Source organism: Oryctolagus cuniculus, chromosome 3, assembly GCF_964237555.1.
Source record: "Oryctolagus cuniculus chromosome 3, mOryCun1.1, whole genome shotgun sequence".
Classification (NCBI taxonomy): Eukaryota; Metazoa; Chordata; class Mammalia; order Lagomorpha; family Leporidae; genus Oryctolagus; species Oryctolagus cuniculus.
Window position 1 is genome coordinate 81,584,267 of NC_091434.1, and position 20,557 is coordinate 81,604,823.

At 43.1% G+C, this 20,557-nt stretch overlaps 1 protein-coding gene across 21 annotated transcripts in view; it reads left to right on the forward strand.

The window, feature by feature from the left end:
• RBMS1 (RNA binding motif single stranded interacting protein 1) overlaps positions 1 to 20,557 on the forward strand; it is a 241,187-nt gene that overhangs the window by 169,986 nt on the left and 50,644 nt on the right. For all 21 annotated transcript variants that reach the window (XM_051849539.2, XM_051849537.2, XM_051849535.2 and 18 more), the window contains one exon: positions 19,191 to 19,249. In XM_051849539.2, the coding sequence (XP_051705499.1) occupies positions 19,191 to 19,249 (59 nt within the window). The remainder of the gene's footprint in view (positions 1 to 19,190; positions 19,250 to 20,557) is intronic.

Here is a 20,557-nt window from a genome sequence, read left to right on the forward strand (position 1 = left end):
CAGGGAGCTGGATCGGAAGTGGCGCAGCCGGGACTCTGCTGGTGCCCATGTGGGAAGCAGTGTCTTAGGCAGCAGCTTTATCCACTATGCCACAACACTGGCCCCAGTTCTTTGTTTTTAGGCAATAAATAAATATGTGACTATCCTCCCCCCTACCAAAAAGTTTTCGTTAAAATGAGTTGTGTCAAATCAGAATGTACCGTTCTGATGTGATTTCAAGTCATAGCTATACTTGTCTATTTATTCATTCCATTCCAAGGATGGAAATGATATTTTCTCATTGATATTGTATATTCATTCCATCTTGATCATGTTTTGGATGTATTGGGTTAGAGAAAATGTTACTGAAATTAGTTTCATCTGTTCCTTGTCTTATTGTGGTTATCAAGCAGAAAGTTTAACATTACATACATTCATTGTATTTGTGGTTTGCATTCTGATTCTGTTGGATGGCTCTGATCGATCCTTGTAGAAAAGAAGAGGGCCCGTGTGTATGGTTTCTTCACAGCCTGCATGTGTAAGACGCAATGTCCTGTTCCCTTGTTCTGAGAGGCCTGGGTCATCTCTGCATTGAAACAGGGACACACAATATCACTGAGTAAACGCTTTTCCCATTCTGTAGCTATTCTATCATTTACGTAGTATTTAGATGGTTTACAGCTTTTCTGTACAATCTTTGCAACAGTCTTAATCAGTTTCTTAGGAGAGACAATTTAAAGCTTTCACTGCGAATTGCCAAATCGTCCTCCAAGTGCAGCCGGTTTGCTCTTAACCTACGTTGCCTGCCTGTTTCACCATTTCTCTCCAGCCAGGGGGTTTTTGCTTGTTGTTGTTATCATTTCCAGTTTGACACATCACATGCTTTCTCTCTCTCAGAGAAGGGAAAACGCCTGACTTTGACACACTGACATCAGCTGCTCAGTGTAAAATAGCAGGAGAGAATGACAAGGAACGACTTACTCTCACCCACTTTGGAGAGAGATGTGAATTAACTTGTCCTCTGTGCCGGAGCCCATCAGCCTCAGCGACCACTCTAAATCATAGTTGTAATGAATGGGCCTCTTTGTCAGCCATGAAGACTATCAGAAATAAATCATTTGCATCACATGCAGTACCTAGCAAGGTGAATCTTGTGAGAACCAATCCATCTAGATGTGCCCTAGTAACAAAAGGAAGCTAAGAACAGTTACCGTCATGTGTACTTTTAGAAGTCCATAATGAAGATCCTGGGGAAAAGAGTCCTTCTCGACTGGGAAGTTTTTAATTGGCATGGCTACGTGGGACACAGTTACATCAGGATTGCAAGGCCAATTAGCAAGAGTTTTCGAAAATCTGTCCTGTGCTTTCTGAACTTAAGACGAACAAACGAAAAGGAAACCTTGGACATACTTTTGTTTTCCTTCTTCTCAGTTAGCAAATGTAGGAACTAGTTTATGTCAAAAATGGATCATCACTGTTGTCTCCAGCACGTTAACATTTTTCACATACAGCAATTGGAACAGTTCCCTTGGAGGCTGCTGTCCTGTAATGGTCATGTCTGGGTTTGCTCCGCGGTTGTAACAGTGAGAGCGTCTCAGCCCGCTGATGAGTCGGATGCTCTGCCGTCTCCTTCTCCCAGCTACTCCGTATGCTCAGAAGACCTTAATGGTACCTGTAAATCATTATACCTTTGCATTTTTTCCCCACTTGGTTCATCAGCTTGATAATAAAATAAATACATTTTTAAATGTGTTTTCCCCCAAATGATGTCTTCTTCATTCTCTTATCACCTTTGCAGGTGATGGATGGTAGATCAGTCACATGCCATTTCTCTAGGAATCATTTCCCATTGCGGAGTGTGTATGTTAGACCTCAACACAGTGCTTGGCAAATAATGAACACTCCGAAGCCATAAGAAAGGAACACAGGAATGAGTATAGGAATAAGGAGAACCTGCTTTCACTGAGTACTTTCAACATTGAATGCAATCAAGCATGTCTTTTAACCTTGTCTGCTGGACTCTCAGATGAGAGTGAGCCCTATACTCAAGCAAGTAGTATTCTAGAAGGAAGAGCCTTGTAAGCAGAAAGACTGCAGAGCCTTTTTTTTTTTTTTCTGGTGTATTTCCCCATATCAGAATAAAATCTTAGGTGTGCATTATAACTTTAAGTGTTTGACACAAAGATTAAAGTTTTGGGTTGTTTTCCCCGAAGTCACCTCAAGTCTCTACTGTGTTAAACTCAACTTGAACCCCGCCTGGGATGGTGACTAAAAGGTAGACTTTGGAGTTGAAGCGGCTTAGTTTTGGCTCCCTAAAGAAAGAGTTGTGTCACATCATTTCCATGGCACAGGTCCCATCTCGCCTCTCCCCTTTTTTCACCAACCATTTCCTTAACACACACATTGTCCCTGGAAATGACTGTTCAGTGAACTTCAAGAGGAACCTGACTCAGACGCATTTTTATTCTGAGGGCCTACCAAACGGCCTGGTTTTCTTTTGTGGTTTCTTTCTACTGCAGTGCAGTGGAAAGATGAGTCAGGTATCCCCTCAGCCTCAGTTTCCTTCCTCTGTAGATGGGGCCCCCTTGACTGGGTTGCCACAAGGCAGGGGCAGGCTATATGTGTTAAAGCCCTTCTATGAAGTGTCAGATGTGGCACAGTGTCCCAAATTTATCATCGATGTCAAGTACTTGTCATAGCTTCTGTCCTGGTTCTTACCCTGCTTGCTCACACATCCATCGTAAACTCATTGGAAATAGAAACGCCCCTCATTAGCACATTGGCTTCCTAGGACATCTTATTCTCCCTGCAGCATCTCCTTACGTAACGTCATGTCAGAGAAGTGGAAATCTCTGAGTACTATAGATAAATGCTCTATGAATAGCCGTGGAGGATTTCCTCTTGAAAAGAACCAAAGTATTTATAGAACTAAGTTCTCAAAGTAATCGTGGTCAGAAAGGATTTACAAATGTGGGCATCTCGTTACGCACGGAACTAGAATAGCTGCTCTCCCTCGAGTGCTCATCTGTTGAAAATAAAGGCGTCTTATGCCTCTGCTTTCTGTAAGCTTCACTAGTCAGGGGTCACGCTGAAGAGTTCCGGGGCTTCTCACTCTGCAAGTGTGTGTAGGTTTCACAGAGGCCTGCGCGTGATTATCTCCTGAATTTCCATCACAACTTCTCTCTGCATCTGCTCTGACAGTATCTCTGGTGTTTCGTGTCCTGTCACTAGAAGGAAATGCAATTTTTCACTTAATGAACCCAAAAGTCCTTATTGTACTTATTCCAGTCCACCACCTTTATAAATGAACTTTGTGGTGTGGGAGGGGTTGGAATCAGGTGTAGGGAGTGAGCTGCAGCCAGTGGCCTTAGCCTGCTTTGTTTCTGCCTTAAGGTGTTTGTGAGAGGAAGCAGCAGGGGCTTGGAGCAATTAGTGAGCCTAGTGTAGGCCAGGGTGTTAAGGGGGCAATTATCACCTGGCTCTGGCTGTGCTTTGGAACAGGCATTAGACTGTGCAGCAATCCCAGGCTGACCTGGTGGGGGGCTGACCCAGGTAAAAGAAAACAAATATTTTGGTGAGCTGAGCTCTGAACAGTAAATAGTGGGAAAGGGTACTTAATTTTTATTTAGAACTCGATCTTTCCTTTTACCCCTTTTCTGAAACTGGCTGCTTGTTGCTTATGAGAGAATGGGAGTTAGTAGTATTAGGGTTGCACTGCAGAGTATCTGTAGTGTGCATTTTTCAAATGGGCACAGGGCAAAGTATCATGTGGTTTTCAACTGGGGCTCAAAAAAACTGAAGCCCAGGGTACCTGCCTCGACCTCCCCATCACCACCCAGCCATGCCTGCATGGGGTCCATGAAGACTTCATTCCCCTCCACCTGGGTTTGCCTTATTTCCTGAATCCTATTCTAATCCCGAAATGGTATGCTCACTCTTTCAAGCACAGAGGACTTCACCTGGAAAGAACTGAACCTGGTGTGTATGCAGCCATGTCACCTCGTGACGCCACCTGGCACATGGCTGGACGCCAGGTCTTCAGAGATTGGCCAGGACGGTCGAGATCCCAGCTCAGTCCTTTCAGGTGCAGAGGGACCTTCCTGTGGGTCTGAAAACTGCCCTCCTTACCTCAGGACCCTTCTGCCTAGACTGTAGAAGCAGGCAAGGAGGAACAAGCCCTGAACGAAGCAGCACGGGAAACAGGAAGTCAGTCGGACACTGGCATGTGTCCCGCAGCCTCAGCGGGACAGTTATGGGGAGCATGAGGAGACCCAGTGCTGCTGACGTGCCCACTTCAACTCAGTCCTGGGGGAAAGAGAGGGAGGAGAGCTAATGGAAACCTCTTTGTTATCTGTCTGAATGTCTCTCTCTCTCTCTGCTTACGTGGACTTTTGTTTGTGGCATAGTCAGTTTCTATGCAATTTTAGAAAATTCTTTTGGACAGTTTTTATCTCGGTTTATAACTTAAGTTGAGGGGATAGCACTGCGGTGCAGTCAGTTGAGTCAGAGTGCTAGGTTGAGTCCTGGCCACTCAGTTTCCTCTCCAGCTTCCTGCTAATGTGCCTGGGAAGGGAGCCACAGATGGCCCAGGTGCTGGAGCCCCTGCCACCCATTTGGGAGACCAAGACAGAGTTCCTGGTTCCTGTCTTCCACCCGGCCCAGTCCTGGCTATTGCAGACATTTAGGAGAGGGAACCAGTGAATGGAAGGTCTCTTTCTGCCACTTTGCCTTTCAAATAAATAAGTCAGTTTTTTTAAAAGTGAACGTCCACTGGAACAACCATCATCTTACCTCTTTTCATAAAAGAGGACATTTTAATATGCTACTATTGGAAGTACGTACTCTCAGGATGCATTTACTCTTTGGCTAAAGTCGCTGCACTCCTTTGTTGTGGACACCAGGGAGAACCTCCTGCCAGGGGGGTTTCTGTGCCGCACTGCTCTGCGATGCCACTCTTGAGCACCAGGTGCTCACCCAGCTCTGCTTGAAAACCCATGGTAGCAGCAAACACCGTGCTTCAGTTTTCCTTCCTTTTCAGGGGTGCACCTGCAAGACCTGCCAGTCTTCCTTCCTCTCAGATTGTGACTTCCAGAGCTCACTGCCTTGTGAAAGAGCTCAGAACACTGGGTTGATAATCGCAGTAATCGCCTTCAGTGTGAAGAGTGCTCGGTGAAAGCCGGTGGCCGGTACTCATTCACTTGTTTCTGCTGGATTTTGGACGTTTGTGATTAATCAGGCACTTTGCTGAGGTCTAACATACGCCGAGGAAAGCAGCCCAAGGGCACAGCCCTAACGGTGACAGCAGCCAGTGTGCAGACAGTGCAGCTGCATGTTGAGCACTGCGGCAACTGCCGCACCCCCAGGCAGCCGTGGGCACGATGCAGAGGCAGCACTTCGTGCAGGTGCCGAAAGACAGGAAGACGAGCTACTAGAAGCGCCGTTAGACTGAGTTTCCCAAGTGAAGTAATACCGTAAAGGGCAGGAAATTGTGATGGGACAGGGCAGGCACAGAGACCCGGGTAGGAATACACAGGCAGCCTGGAGATGTTCCTTTGATAGGGCTCCCATAACACAGTACTACAAACTGAGTCATATAGGACCATTTACTGTGGTACAGTTCTGCAGGCTAGAAGTCCAAAATTAAGGTAGCGGCAGGGTGTTACTTTCTCTGCAAGCCATGGGGGAGAATACTCTTTCCTTTCCCAGCTCTGATGGCTGGCCAGCAGTCCTTAGCAGCCTGGCTAGTCGTTGCCTCCCTGTAGTCTCCTGCCTCAGTTGCCAGCCACATGCCTTCACGCCGTGTGTCTCTATTCAAAATTCCCTCTTGAGTGACACCAGTCACAGTAGATTAGGGTCTACCCCAAGGGACTCATCTTAACTTGATTACATCTGCAAAGACTTTGTTCCAAAGAAGTTCACAGTTAGAGGTCCTGGGGCGCCATACGTGGGCATATCCTTTGCAGGGATGTGGTTCATCACATGACCACAGATGTTGGAGAATGGCAAGAGAAAAGGCACAAGAGTATTTCTTTGTGGGGTCAACATCATCCACTTTTCTCGGTGCAACCTAAGTTATAGTTATTCAGAGAACTTGAACTTGTGCCTAATCCAAAAACCCGGAGAGTTGCTAGAGCTGCTCATGTCTAAGCCAAGGCTTTTCCTAAATTTGTACAGTTGATTTTGCCTCTCTGGAAATTCTATGTGAGACCACTTTTCCCTGGTAAATATTTTTATATTGGCATCAGCCAAGTATTCATTCTAGCCTGTCAAAATGTTTTCAGAGTATGAATTCTGACATCTTACACTCACCACCTAGCTTTGGGACATGTATATGTTTGATAAATGTGCTACCAATTACCTGACTGATGTCTCTCTCTACAGTGTTTTTGATAGTGCTGTCCGTGGACAGAGAGCCCTGTGGCACATCCCCAGAGGCTCACATATGACCACGGTCACTGACCAGCAGTCTTGAGCTTAATTGCTTCCTAAGCCAGTTACCCACTCAGCCAAACCAAATTTTATCTTGCAAGTTTTCTTCATCTAATCCATGAGCATAAAGTGATTTTTGATATGGCTCAAATCAAAATATACTGTGTACTGTTCACCAGCCAGCCCTATCTTCCTCACCCTCTCCCAGAATAGGGATTTTCTGGTTTTTCTTAAGTGCTTGGAGATTTATTGTTTTCTTAAGGCTTCAACAGCAGGTGGAATGGAAGATACCTCCCACCTTGATCCCTTGGTCAACCAGGGCATTAGACTCCTTTACTGCTTGCCCTGGAGGACCTGCACATCAGTGCCTGTGTCTCGAGGTACCCCAGGTTGGTGGAGCACCTCCATGACCCCCCGTCATCTCATCACAAGGGTCTGTACACCCCTCTCAACAAATACCTTTGCTTCTGTAGGTTGCACGCCAGGAGAATGCTCAGCATCTCTCCAGCGCCCAGCCCGGCTGTCCCCTGGCCATACTTTGCAGTTCTTAAAGGTTGAGCGAGAGCCTCTTGCATTTTCACTCCGTTTCAGGGGAAGACAAAAAGAACTTAACTGAAATCCCAAAGCCCTCTCTTCTCAGAGCGGCTTCCTCGAGGGGCTCTGTGCTTTACCTCTTGCCTCGGTGATATTAACATGCATGACCTGCTCTTGTTCCTTTCACAAGTGTCTCTAACCTTCTAGTTACCAATTCACTCCAGAATTTTGCTTCAGATCAGTGATATCCTTACCTGCCTTTAGATTCTGGAATGTAATTTTTATGTTCTTTAAAATAATCTGAATGGCATCCCTTAGCATGGCTCCAGTTATGCAAGATTTCTGAAAACAACCAAGATGGGAAAATTCTTACTGGGTCATGTAGATCAGAATCTCTTTGGGGCAGTGGTGGATGTTTTGGTACAACGTGTTAAGCTGTTGCTTGTGACACCTGCATCCCATGTTAAGAGTGCCCCTTCCAGTCCCAGCTACTCAGTTTCTGATCCAGATCCTGACAAGGGAGGGCAGGGAGAAATAGATATTGTCTCAGGTACTTGAGTCCCTGCCACCCAAGTGGGAGACCCAGATGGCAATCTTGGCTCCTAGCTTTAGCCTGGCCCACTCCCAGCTGTTGCAGGCCTTTGGAGAGTGAACCAGTACATGGAAAATCTGTTGATCTCTCACTTTCGCTCTGTCACTGTACCTTTCAAATAAATAAATAAGTAACTCTATTGAAAAAAAAAAAAAAACAGCTTAGAAGCTCTTTAGATCAGGCATTTGGTTCAGTGGTTAGGACGTTACTTGAGATGTCTGCATCCCATATTGAGATGCTTGGGTTCAAATCCAAGCTCTGCTCCCAGGTCCAGCTTCCTGCTGGGTGCGCCCTGGGAGGCAGCCAGGTGGTGGCTCAGGTAGTTGGGTTCCTGCCAGATGTGTGGGAGATCTGGATTGAGGTCCTGGCCCAGGCTTGGCTCACTCCTGGCTGTTGCAGGCATTTGAGAGATTCATATTCTCTCTTCTCTCTCATCTCTCTCTCTCTCTCTCTCTCTCCTCCTCTTCCTCTTTCTTTTCCTCCTCCCTCCTCCCCTCCCTTTCAAAAAAGAAAAAAAAAATTAAGCAAAGGTAGTTCTGTTAACTCTGTCTCGGCTGCTCCCCCACTCAGGACAGGCAAAGGCGCATCTGCAGAGTACTGTGGGTCTGAGCTCTGTTCAAAGTCAGGTTTATTCCCTTTGTCTGCGATGTGGTAATTGTGAAACTGGTATTAGTTTTCCAGCACTTGGTCTCTTTACTTACCTTTTTTTGAGTACAGAGATAATTCCTATCTGATTTTCTTAAGTTTTAAGACTAAAATTTTGGAGCTGCATTACTTACTCTGCCTTGGGAGCGATTGCACATCTTTATCTGCAGTATCTAAAGACAGAGCAGTTCAGAGGTAGACCAAGAGGAAATCAATACAGGAGCCTTATTTATCCTTTTCCATCAGCTCTGCCCTTAGAGCTGTAACCATTGTCACTAGTGACCTTTGAGCTTAGTATCTAAGTTTAGAAACGTCACCTCTGCCGGCTGGCTACGTGAGCAGTGACTTGCTTATACAGCTCAACCGTGTTTTTTGCTAGTGATTCATTCATATCATATCCCTGAATTTCTTAGAGGTGAAGTGAGTAAAATAGATATCATTTTCTTTGTCAGTCTGTTTTTCAGACTGGCTTTTCAAGGTCGTGGGGCAGCCAGGATTTATGACTTTAGAAAGGGAGGAATTGCATTTGGAAATCAATACGTGGGGGCTGTTTTGGCTCCAAGCCAAAGGTAGTGTGCAGTGCAAGAAATGTCCAGTTTGACTCCTGCCTTTTCAGATTGTGTCAGAATGAAGAGAAATTTCTAGGTAATTTTGCACACTCCATTTTATAGTTTCAGATAACTGTTTTGCTTCAAAGAGCACGTTTACTTTTACTCTCTGTCATGCTATTCTTGTTTTGAATGAAGCAGTCATGGTTTTCGGTGTTGGGGTTTAATGCGTTCAATTTCTACAGACTTTAGCTTGGTTGTTTGGTTGTGTGCACAAGATTTCCAGTTTTTTTGTAAAAAGGAACAACAAATTTATAGATACTTGAAAACCAATCTACAGACACAAATTCTGGACATTGTGGGTGCTTCCCTTAAGTGTCTACAGTTTTCTTTTTGCTATTACATTTTTTTTTCTTAAGATTTGTTTTACTTATTTGAAAGGCAGAGTTACAGAGAGACAGAGGGAGAGACAGAGAGAGAGAGGTCTTCCATCCTCTGCTTCGCTCCCCAGATGGCTGCAACAGCCAGGGCTGGCCCACATCAAAGCCAAGAAAGAACCAGGAGCTTCATCCAGGTCTCCCATGTGCATTCAGCGAGCCAAACACTTGGGGCATCTTCTGCTGCTTTTCCAGGCAATTAGCATGGAGCTGGATCAAAAGTGGGGCAGCTGGGACTCCAAACACCAGCCTCTTGGTACTACTTTTTAATTCCATCCAAAATTCCTGAATTACCTGGCTTCCCTCCTGTGTTTTTGCAACTTGAATTAAAATACAAGGCCATGCCCATTTTCTTAAGGCAAAATGTAGTATTTCCCCTCTCTCCATCACTGCTGATGTCTGTGCAATACACACTATAAGGGAAGGAAATCATGATGCCTGTTTGATTCCTTGAACCATCTGTGTTGAGTGGTTGCAGCATGCCAAAAGCCATGCAGAGAAAGTGACAAGGTGGTCCATCTGCCTTTCTCAACATCTTGCGTCAAAAGACCACGTTGGTGTTCCGGTGAGAAGGTGATTGACATCAGTGCTCTCAGGTGATCAGAATCTTAGATACTCTTACTGTAGGGGCAACAGGAGAAAAGCATAATTGTGTTGGTCATTGGTCATCCGTTATGCCTCAAGCACTGTGCTGGGCCCTGAACAACAGCCCTGTGAACAGAGTGATACCGTACCACTTTCCAGATGAGGGTAGACGCTGAGGCCCAGCAGTGACATCAGCATCCCAGAGCAGTCACCGGCCCGCTGAGCACCTGGGGACAGGTCGCTTGCATTGCAGCACTGTCTTCCTTCCACTAAAGCATTGTCTTCCTTATGATACCGTAGAGCCAGGTACTAAATAAGCGTGAAAGCGAGAGTATCAAAGCAAAGGAACAGTCCAAGTTTTGGTGGGTGGGGTGTGGGGCATTAAAGAGGTATTCTTAGTCAGTGCATACATTCAGTTGAGAAATAGAAGACCACTTTCTATAATGAAATTGCCTTTGCTTTTACAGCTGGTCATTACTCGTGTTTGAGACTTTCAGGGATTCATTTTTATGATAGATAATATACATTTTACTTGCAAAATACTGGGCTTCATTTTCACATATTGTTTGCCTCTGACTTATTAGTACTTGGAAGCACTAATTTGGGTTTGGCCATCTGTGACTGCATCCTTAAGTGCTGCAGCACAGTGGCGTGTGGCAAAAATATTGTCATAAGATAATGTAAACGACCTTTTGTGTGCTGTGCGCTCTTAAAGGACCATAAAGTAGTGTAAAGCTACTTTACCTTGATTGCGGATCATAATAGGCTTGGAACTAAACTGTAATAGCAAATCCATATAATAAATCAAATGCTTTAGGGAGTGCGTTTTATTTAGAAGAGGTTACTTTTTTAATAGAATATGGCAAAAAATGTATTAGCCATTCTTAATGAGGTTGTTTTCAGTGTTCATTCTACCTGAATTTTTTTGTTCCAGGCATACGTGTAACAAACAACATCACTTCCTTCCTTTGTCTAGCATATGTAATGCATTCCCCGGTTTCACCCAGGAACGCTGGCGAGGCTGATTAGCAGGAATGGCTCTACACTTAGTAGAGAAACGTTTATTAGTTCCCAAATCTGTGCGTAAATGACTGAGTTCACTGGTACAGTGAAAGGATACATTTATCTTAAAATTTAGATGTGAAAAATCAGGGATGTAGATGTGTATATTTTCTCTTAAAAAAAAAAAAAAAAACAGTAGGTGGTCACAAACGCCCTGTAGATGCCTGTCCCATCAGCTCATGTGAGGTAAAGGTGAGACCACAGGAGATGCTCGGAGCGGCTGCTAAGTCATCTTATCACCTCTCATCTGCAGCTCTGGTCTGTACCTGGAGCTGCAAGACAACTCACTCAGGGAGCTCCTTGGATCTTTTTCTCCATCTTAGAGTTCCCAGAGTGAGCCGTCGGCTATGCATAGCACGGATACCATGAATTATCTTTCTCAGATGTCACTTTGTGCAATTAAGGCTCTTTCCAGAAGTCCTGCGCCTTGGGTCCCTTCCACCCTTCGGAACCTTTCTGTTCTGCTCCCAGTTCTCATCATCTCTGCATTTTAATTTCTTGAACATGGGTTATTGTTTGGGTATAAAAAGAAAAAAAAGTGGCACCTCTGTGCTAATCCTGCAAAAGGTTTTTATTAATCTTCCTAAAATCTTGCTTTCATTATTTCCTTCTACACTGAAAACCTCCAGCTTTGTTCTGCTCCCATCCCCCACCCTCAACTTGGCACCCTCCAAATCATTTCAGATTTCATTTCCATTACTCCCACATATGTTTGCAGCTTGCATTTCTGTTTTCCCAGAAATCTTCCTAGCTCAACTTCATCTTCCTCCTTTGTGCCACTTCCATCACACAGGTCCTCATATTTTTATAGCCCTTTGCCCCCAGAAGATTGAACCCCTTGTGTGGATCTGAAGTATTTGTCATCAGTCGTGTTTGGTAAAAGGTACTGTAGACATGGATTTGACTGTGTATATCTTTTGTGTGATCCACTCACCATCAGCACCGGGTTTTCAGTTAGTTCTGACCTTTAGGCTTGCAATGACTTTTCATGCCGCACGTTCTCTTCCTTTAAACCCCAGTTTCAATTCCAGCTGCAGAAGGTATAGCTTTCTTGTCTCCATATCCCAGCAATCTATACACACAGGCAGCCTGCATTACTGATAAAACACAAGGGGCAGTTAGCTAATGAGAAGAATTGAGCCAAAAAAAAAAAAAATTTGTATGCTCCCAATATATTTGGATTGGAAGAGGTTTATAGGAACATTGAAAATCACCAGAGCGCAAAAAGTAGTCTTACCAAAATCTGTTTGATATTGTCTCGTTTAAAATTTTCACATGTCTCATAACTCATCTTCAAATGCTTCCCACTTCCTATATCGAGTAAAGAAAGAAAATATAACAAGCTGAACTGCTCAAGGTAGTGGGGATTTGGAAGAACACGGACAAATGATTCATTCTTTCTGTTCTAGGCTTTATTCTCCAACAGTCTTCTTTTAGCTAAAGAGTTGTAGTTTAGATTTTTGTTTTCTATCCCCAGTCCAGTCACTGTCAGAAGAGCTAAAGCAAATTTTAGGAAACAGCCTCCTTCTAATAGATCACTGGAAAAACAAAGAACCAAAAAAGACTAATTAGAAAACTGTGTATATAGTTTTGTGTGTATCTATGAGGGGTGTATATGGGTATATATAATTTTTTTTTCTCCTAACATCTCTAAAATTACTAAAGGGATTTGGGCTTCTAGTCTCCAAATTCATTCCTACCAAATAGAAACATGAGCTCCTCCTTTTTTTTTTTTTTTTTTAAAGCCAATCATGTTTTCTCCTCACTGATACAGATGTTCAAGGGTGGGCCAGTGTCAAGTCTTAGCGAAATTAACTGTCCCCAAGTTTATGCTTTACTCCTTTGGAGCTGTGCACATTCAAAGTGGGGACTGCTTTGAGCTTATGGAAAAATCTGGCGTGGTTGACCTAAGTTTCTGCAACACTCAACATGCTTGGTCTTTAAACTTCAGAACAAACTTCCTGCCATCTTTGTTTCTTATTAGCTGTGTGACCTGGAGGAGGCCCCTTATGCTCCACATCTACAGAGTAGAATACTGTTCCACCTACTAAAGAAAAGGCTGTTGTGAAAATTAAAATAATTGTCCTGAATCATGTAAAGAACAGTGCCTGGCATAGAATAAAAGCTATGTAAGCTGTTACTTTTATTATTCCTCTCAATTAACTCACTTTGTCATAAGCTTTCAGGTGTTCATGTTTTGCTCTTTCTTTGTTTTTGCTTTTCTTATTTCAACCCCCTGTCCCTCCTTCTTGCTGATTTTCTATTTGCACAGGCACATCTCTCACAGGATGCATGGGTCTCTGTTTGTCCTTCCAGAGCAGTCAACTGTTAAAACAAACACAAAGCATCCTATGTGCATGAGCAATATCCAGCCCTTTTTCAAACTCATGGTATCATTTTTGTTTACATTAGAAATATGTTGTTTTTCAAGCTGCATAAACGCTGCTTTTCCAGGTGTAATAATGTTCATAAAATATCTCAAAGTAATACAAATACTGCAAATGACCCCATGGTACCTTAAATGAATTTACAGCTGAAATGACCTCTACTCAAAGAACTCATCAACCATGATCGCCATCTATTGGTGATGGTGGGAGCGGACTCCACTCTCCTTGGCTTGCAACTGGGAATGTCCAAAAACTGCACATTCCCTAGTAGAGAAGAATGTGCATGTGTGTGCATGCACACATACATTGGACAGACGCTAAAGATGTGCACCAATGTTCATATCCAGGACTTCAAGTGATTTTAATTCTTTAACTACTTTGATGTGTTTTCAAATTACAGTAAGCATATGTTTCTTTTTTTAATTTAGGTAAATTAACAAAAAGGTAGAATTTAGGAGGGACTAAGTAACAGGAGCTGAGGAGAAAATTAATCTATATGTACTCAATGTAAACTAAAGTTTACTTCAATTTATTACTACATCAGATCAAAGAGGGGGTATAAATGGAGTTGGGGGAGAAACACATAACACTGTGGTACAAACTAAGGGAGTTTTAATAGATTCTAAGCCCAATTATCAGCCAAGTGCGCTTAGGCTGCTAAGTTTAAATGTGAATTTTTACTTGTTATCCTCTCTTTGAAATTCTAATTATTCCATAATGTAGGCTCTTAATTACTCTTTATCCTTTTACAGTCAGAGCTTCCTCTGGAGTGGATTAAGTACCCTTAGCAAAGAATATTGTAGTCTTTGTGGCCAGGGTGTGGCCTGAGCCTTATTACTTTCAAGGTGAACAGAACCCACAGAACCTTCATGGTCCCGGTTTTTTTCCATAAAGTGCTAGAGCTTGCTTGCTTGGGCATGCATCTCCCTGGTGTTGTTGCAGAGTGGATTCTGCTGGTAATGAGAGCTATTTCTCTCTCAGTCCCTCTGTGTCCCTGTTCCTTGGTTGTTTGAAGCAAGCTCCAAATAGGAAAAGGAGTGGTAACAATCTGGTTGCTTTATGAATTTTTACGCAGAGGCATTGGTAGGCATTGGTGGTTATTGTGGAATTAGACTGAATGCTAAGTATCTGTTAGGGCTGCCCCTCACCCTTTAGTAAATCTTTCTACAGGGAAAATGAGAGAGTTGGTTACCACTCTGAACCCTGCCACCCCTCCCCCCTTCCTCAAGGGACCATTTGGTAGATGGCTCTGTCTCATAATCAAGATCTCAGTCTTTCCTGGCCCTTCTGTCATGCCACCAGAACTGCTTATCCACAGAGGGCATTGGGCATAGTGGTTAAGATGCCAGTTAGGTTGCCTGTATCCCATCTCAAAGGCCTGGATTTGAGTCCTGGCTCTGCTCCTGACCCAGCTTCCTATTAATGTGTACCCTGAGAGGCAGCAGGTGATGAGGCTCAAACACTGAGGTCTTGCAGGAGTTCCAGGTTCCCTGTTTCAGCCTGGTCCTGTCCCTGCACTTAAGGGAATTTGGGAGTAGACCAATGGATGTGAGTGCCTTTCTCTTTCTCTCTCTCTCTCTTTCTTCCCCCTTCCTCTCTCTGAAATAAATAAATAAATCATAAAAACAAACAAACAAAAAACCTACTACTTACTGTGTACTTCATTACCATTGTAAGGTGGCCAGTTGCCAGAGAGCCAACTTACCAAGGCCTGAATGATTTAATGTCGTATCTTCTGGTTCTGGGCCCATAATTAAGCCTCTTGTACTGTGAACAGTGTAACTGAGTGCACAGCCCCACAGAGAAGATGCTTTCCAAAAGGGAAGGCCCTCAGCCCTTCAGGTGACTCCAGAGAAGCAGCTTCGTGACTCCCTTTTTTGCAAGAGATCATGTGCAGTAGCTCCATGGACAGACAGGGACCTGTTTCCTAACTTTCTTTGATATCATGGTCTGTCAGTCTTAACCCACAAGTCATGATGGAAACCACAGTGGAAAATAAAATTTCAGAAATATCTCCTCTTCTACCCCAACCTCTTTCAGCCATGAGCCACACACTTGTTTCTCTCTTTTTAAATATGTGTTTATTTATTTATGTGTGTATTTATTTGAAAGGCAGAGTGATAGGTAGAGACACAGAGAGGAAAGAGAGATCTTCCATCCAATGCTTCACTCCCCAAATGGCTGCAACAAATGAAGCTGCAAGTAGGAAGAGGTGGAGATAAAAATCTGGTTCCTTTATGAATTTTTACTCAGAGATCTGTTACTCTTGTAGGCATTGGTGGTTGACAGCAGAGTTAGACTAATTGCTGATTTTCTGTAAGGGCTGCCCAGGTCTAGGCCATGCTGAAATCAGAAGCCAGGAACTCCACCTTAGCCTCCCTCGTGGGTGGCAGGGGTCCAAGTACGCTGGCCATCTCTGATGCCTTCCCAGGCACATCAGCAGGAAGTTGGATTGGAAGTGGAGCAACAGAGACTTGAACCAGTGCTCTGATATAAGATGCTCGTGTTATAAGCAGTGGCTTAACCTGCTGCACCACAACACTGGCCCCAGACATGCTTGTTTATTATGTGCAAAAAAAATTGCATGGGCTTGAAAAATTAATCTATCTCAGTATCATTTTGATCTCTGTTCATACTCTGAGTATGTAAAGAAAGCATTGTTTTCAAATCATTTCACTGATAAATTGCAGTGAGAACATAAACACGATTCCTTTTTGAGCTTTGGGACTTTAGACAATGTCTCGGACTCACAGCGTCTAAGAGCTTTTGTTTCCCCATGTGCAAAAATGAAAATAACACCACCTACCCTCATAAAATTGTTGTGAAGCTAAATGAGACTATACGTGCAAAGCGCCTGGCACAGTGCCTAGAACTTAAGTAGAAACTCACTAAATGGAATTCCCCTTCCTCATTTCTTATAAAATGGGTGAGAAGATTAGGGATGGTTTCATGGAAAAGAGAACGTTTGAACAGGTCCTTCAGCTTCAGGCATGGGTACAGTGGCATAATGGACAGATGGACAGATACTCTTAATATGGTGTTTAAGACAAAGTGAAGCAGTAAAGACACAGGTCCTCCTGGAAGGACCAGAGGGGACAGAAACTACTATGTACTTTTGGCATAAGGCCAGGCCCAGTGAAGGGAAGGAATGAATATTAGAAGCCTATCAAAGATAAAACTCAAAAGCAGTTGGACTGAGTTGATGATGTCTCAAGGACCTCAAGGTTGGTAGAAGGCTGGGGATATGAGCTCTTGGCATGTCCCCAAACAACTGCACCTCTTTTGATGGATCCATGCAGGTCACCACCAGATTCCACAACCCTGAATGCTTTATGAAATTTAAAGAACAAATAGAACTTTTTCAAAAAGAAAAAGAAAAATCCTGTGAGCGTGACTATGCTATTGAAGAGAAGGTATATGGAAATTATATGGGGAGAAGACAGGGAAAGATGTGTTTGGGGTGTTGAGTGATATTGAATTAGATGTGTAACTTTCGTAAGAAAACATTAAGATATTTAAATAGAAAGGAGCGCCATCAAAGCTTTGGTGGCATTTTAAAAAACCAAAGGAGATATGGATGTCATCAGAGATTCATTGCATATAACTGCCCTGTATGGATAACCTATGGAAGGGAAAGGTTGAGCACCAAATACCAAATTCAATCAAAGTGCTCAGTGAAGAGGAAAAAGAAAACCTTAAAAGAGGGCTGAGAGGTAGAATGAAATCAGGAAATGCTGGGCCCATGAGGCAGAGAGAGGGGTGCCCTTGGCATAGATGTGGAAGTGAGGACTAAGGTCAGATGTAGCAGAGTTCAGAGACAGCCAGAACTATGGCAGGCATTTGGCATACCAGTTAATACACCAGTTAGTATGCCCTCATCCTACTTCAGAGTGCCTGCTTTCAAGTCTGCTCCTTATTCCAGCTTCCTGGTATTGTGCACCTTGGGCATGAGCAGTGATGGATCAAGTAGTTGGGTCCTTGCCACCCCTGCGGAAGATCAGGATTGAGTTTCTGGCTTGTGGCTTATGTCCTGGCCCAGCTCTGGATGTCAGGGGCATTTGGGGAGCGAACCAACATATGGGAGCTTGCTCTCTATCTAACAATAATTGTAAAAACAGAGTCAAATCCAGAAGAGAGTGTGGCATGGATTATCAGTCCTGCCAAGAACCTTTTCTCTTTGCCCTCTCCCAATCTCCCTGTCTTTTCTTTCCCTTCATTGAATATTGAAAGCAGAACCAGAAGAGTAGAAGGCCGCCCCTTTATCCTCTCCTAAAAGTCTTCTGTTTGATTTTCAAAAGGCCCTGAACTCTGAGACCTCAGGCAGAGTCTCAATCGCTGTGATTTTCAATCCTCTTATCTTAAATTGGAGACCTACCAACTTTCCCCCCTGCTTTTGAAAAGGTCTGAGGCAGGGATGTGATATAAAAATACTCAAATTGAAAACTTGTGCAAATGAGAGAGTGGCGAGCAGGTGAGTCTTCAACATGCAACCTAGGGTGATAAGTGGTTAATGAAAGGTGTTCTTTATGTCACTTATTTTTTCTCATTTGTGGATTAAAAAAATTTTTTTTTTGGTGAGCTTAGTGATATGTGTTAATGTTGTTATAAATACTCAGAATCTCTACAGGGAGTCAAAGGTGTTTGTGTCGCTTTATGCCTCTTGGATATAATTGTCATGTGAACCTTAAATTTATCTTTACTTTCATGCCTAGTTAGTAATCATTTGATTACAAGATTACACAGAGTGAAAATGGGTAAAATTAGCTGGAGTAGAGTGGTGGCTCAAGCCATTTGTTTCTTCTAGATAAATACATTTCAGCTAGTTTCAGTGTGTGAAGAATTGACATCCATAATATCCCCAACAGTTTAAAATGCCACCCTTACTCTTCCTCAGACATTGAAGACTCTTCCTAGTCTTCAAAATCAATCATGAGAAAGTTAAAGTAGAGCAAATGCGGAACTTTTAAGGTTAAAATATAGGAAAGGCGAATTTTGGAATTTATCGTGTATAAATGAGGAAACTTGAATCTCAAATATATGGAATTACGTGCATTTTCCAAAGTCTGATTTTTAAACATTTTAAAAATTCTTTTTCCAAGGTTTCCCACCCCCTACCCCCCAATTTTTAGGCGAAAAGCATAATTACAGTGCTGTTTCTCGAGATCTGCACTCTGAGGGAGTGTAGGCTCAGTACATATATTCTGTCATTTCATTTTTAACAAGAGTGTGCTGAATGTTATGTTCTGCGTTCCGCACCCTCCGTCTTCCATGGCACATTAGGAATTTAAGCACATTTGCATATAAACCCTCGTGGAATCAATGATTGATTTATATTCTTGGTTGTCCATCTTTTACATGCATGTGCATACACATTAATTACTAGGTGGTTATTGAGCTAGAAATGGTGTTAATAAATATATTTACCAACAATTATGTAAGTTATCAGTAAAAAGAGCTGCTGTAAACCATTGTGTCCAACCTGTGCATGAGTGTGTGCACAGCCACCCTTCCCTGATGCCCAGGAGCCATGCAGTGCTGTTCTCAGAACTGCAAAGAGTACCATGCTGCAGGCAGCTTCTCCCTGCTATGATGTCACAAAAGCTGTGTGGGTCACAGTACTTTCCTTTGGTAATTCTGTAGCCTCTCACTTGGCTCTGAACTTGACTACCAGACATAGGGTTATTAGAAGCAAATAGTTTTTACACAGCTCATAGTCCGTGTTTTTGTCCCAAGGTTGTCAGGTAAGTACATGTTCTTCAAAGCTAAACATCAAAATGTAATGGAAAGATTCAAATGGGAAAACCTAGCCATTCTGTTTTTGTTTTAAGTTTAGCTTTCAGAATTTTCATTTCCTGTCCTCTTAGTCGAAGAACATTTTGTACTTTAAAGTTTGTAGATGTTTTAAAAGTATGTGTAGTCTTTGGACTTAGACATTAATAAGAGTGTTTTTATAAATTCTTCTTCCTAATTTTTGAAAATTTTTCTTTTTTAGATATGGGAAAATAGTATCCACGAAGGCAATTTTGGATAAAACAACGAACAAATGCAAAGGTATGTTTTCTTGGCTGGTTATTTGCTAAATCATAGCTTTAGAGAACCGATGGAATTTTAAACCTGATCTTTGGATTCAAAACTGCCCTCATATTATTATATGTCACCCATTTCTGTCTTGTGCAACATCAGGGTATTGTTTACATTTGTCCCTGGTTAAAGTTTGGCTGGAAACCCCACAGCAGCCAGCAGTTTGCCAGGATTCCAGATTTGGCGCCAGTAGAGTTAACATTGAAAATACTGGTTGGCATTTAGCCCCTGCTTTTAAAGGGGGAGTAGAGTTAGAAAATAGCCTTTCTTTCCTGAGCCTGAGGAGATTAGAGCTGCTTACTGAAGACCACTGGACTGTACTAAAGAACTGAAAAGATTACATATTGTGCAAATTGGCTCTATTAATTAGAATAGAGTCGTTTTAAGCAGTACTTAATTACATGTTTCAATACTCCCAATTGTTCTCCACTGAATATCTGTTGACAATATTGGCAGCGGGGAGGAGAGAACCATTTTCACTGACCAAATTGTATGAGGGAGGGGAGGTCATGCGCCCCTTTGAAATATGCTGCTGCATTAATTTGATGCACTGACCTTCAGTTTTCCATGTAATTAGGATGAGCTCATCGAGCTCCAGGAGCGGGAAGAGGAGGCGTCTACAGTAGGCAGCCCTGCTGCTCTGTGGTTCGGACTTTTAATGATCTCGCATCTTCACAATAGGCACGTGATTTCCAGGAAAGGGAAGAATGGAGTCAGCTGACTTTCAATCTAAGGACTGACCCCATGCATTGAAATAAGGTTGACAGGAAGAGGCAGAGAAGGCAAATCTCCTCATTAATTAGACTCCAGGTTTTCAAGTAGTGGTGACGGGGCAGTGGCTTAGCACAGAGTCTGAAAAAGGCTAAGAACATAAAGGAACCCTCTGGTAGGCCCTCTCCTTGTAAGCCAGCTATTTCCTTTAATCTGGACTTGAAGTGGTGCTTTGGATTTCTGTCTCTTCTTCAGAGTGCTGGGATTAAAGAAGCTAGTGGCAGATATCTAAGCTCGTGTTTAGTCAACATGGCACATTAGGGCAGTTTTGCGTTGTGACAGCGACTAGCGTGTGCTGTATATAGAACAGTATCCGATAAATACTTGAAATGGGTTACAGTGCAGAGTCGGATGGTGGGCTGAAATGCGTCCATAGTGGCCAAGGTGAGTCCTGCCTAATATTTATAAATGATCAGGGAGCCCAGTGACATACAAAAACCCCCTTTTGGTTTTATGACGAAAAATAGACTCTTGTAGCCATAAAACAGGAAGTGAACATCAACTTCA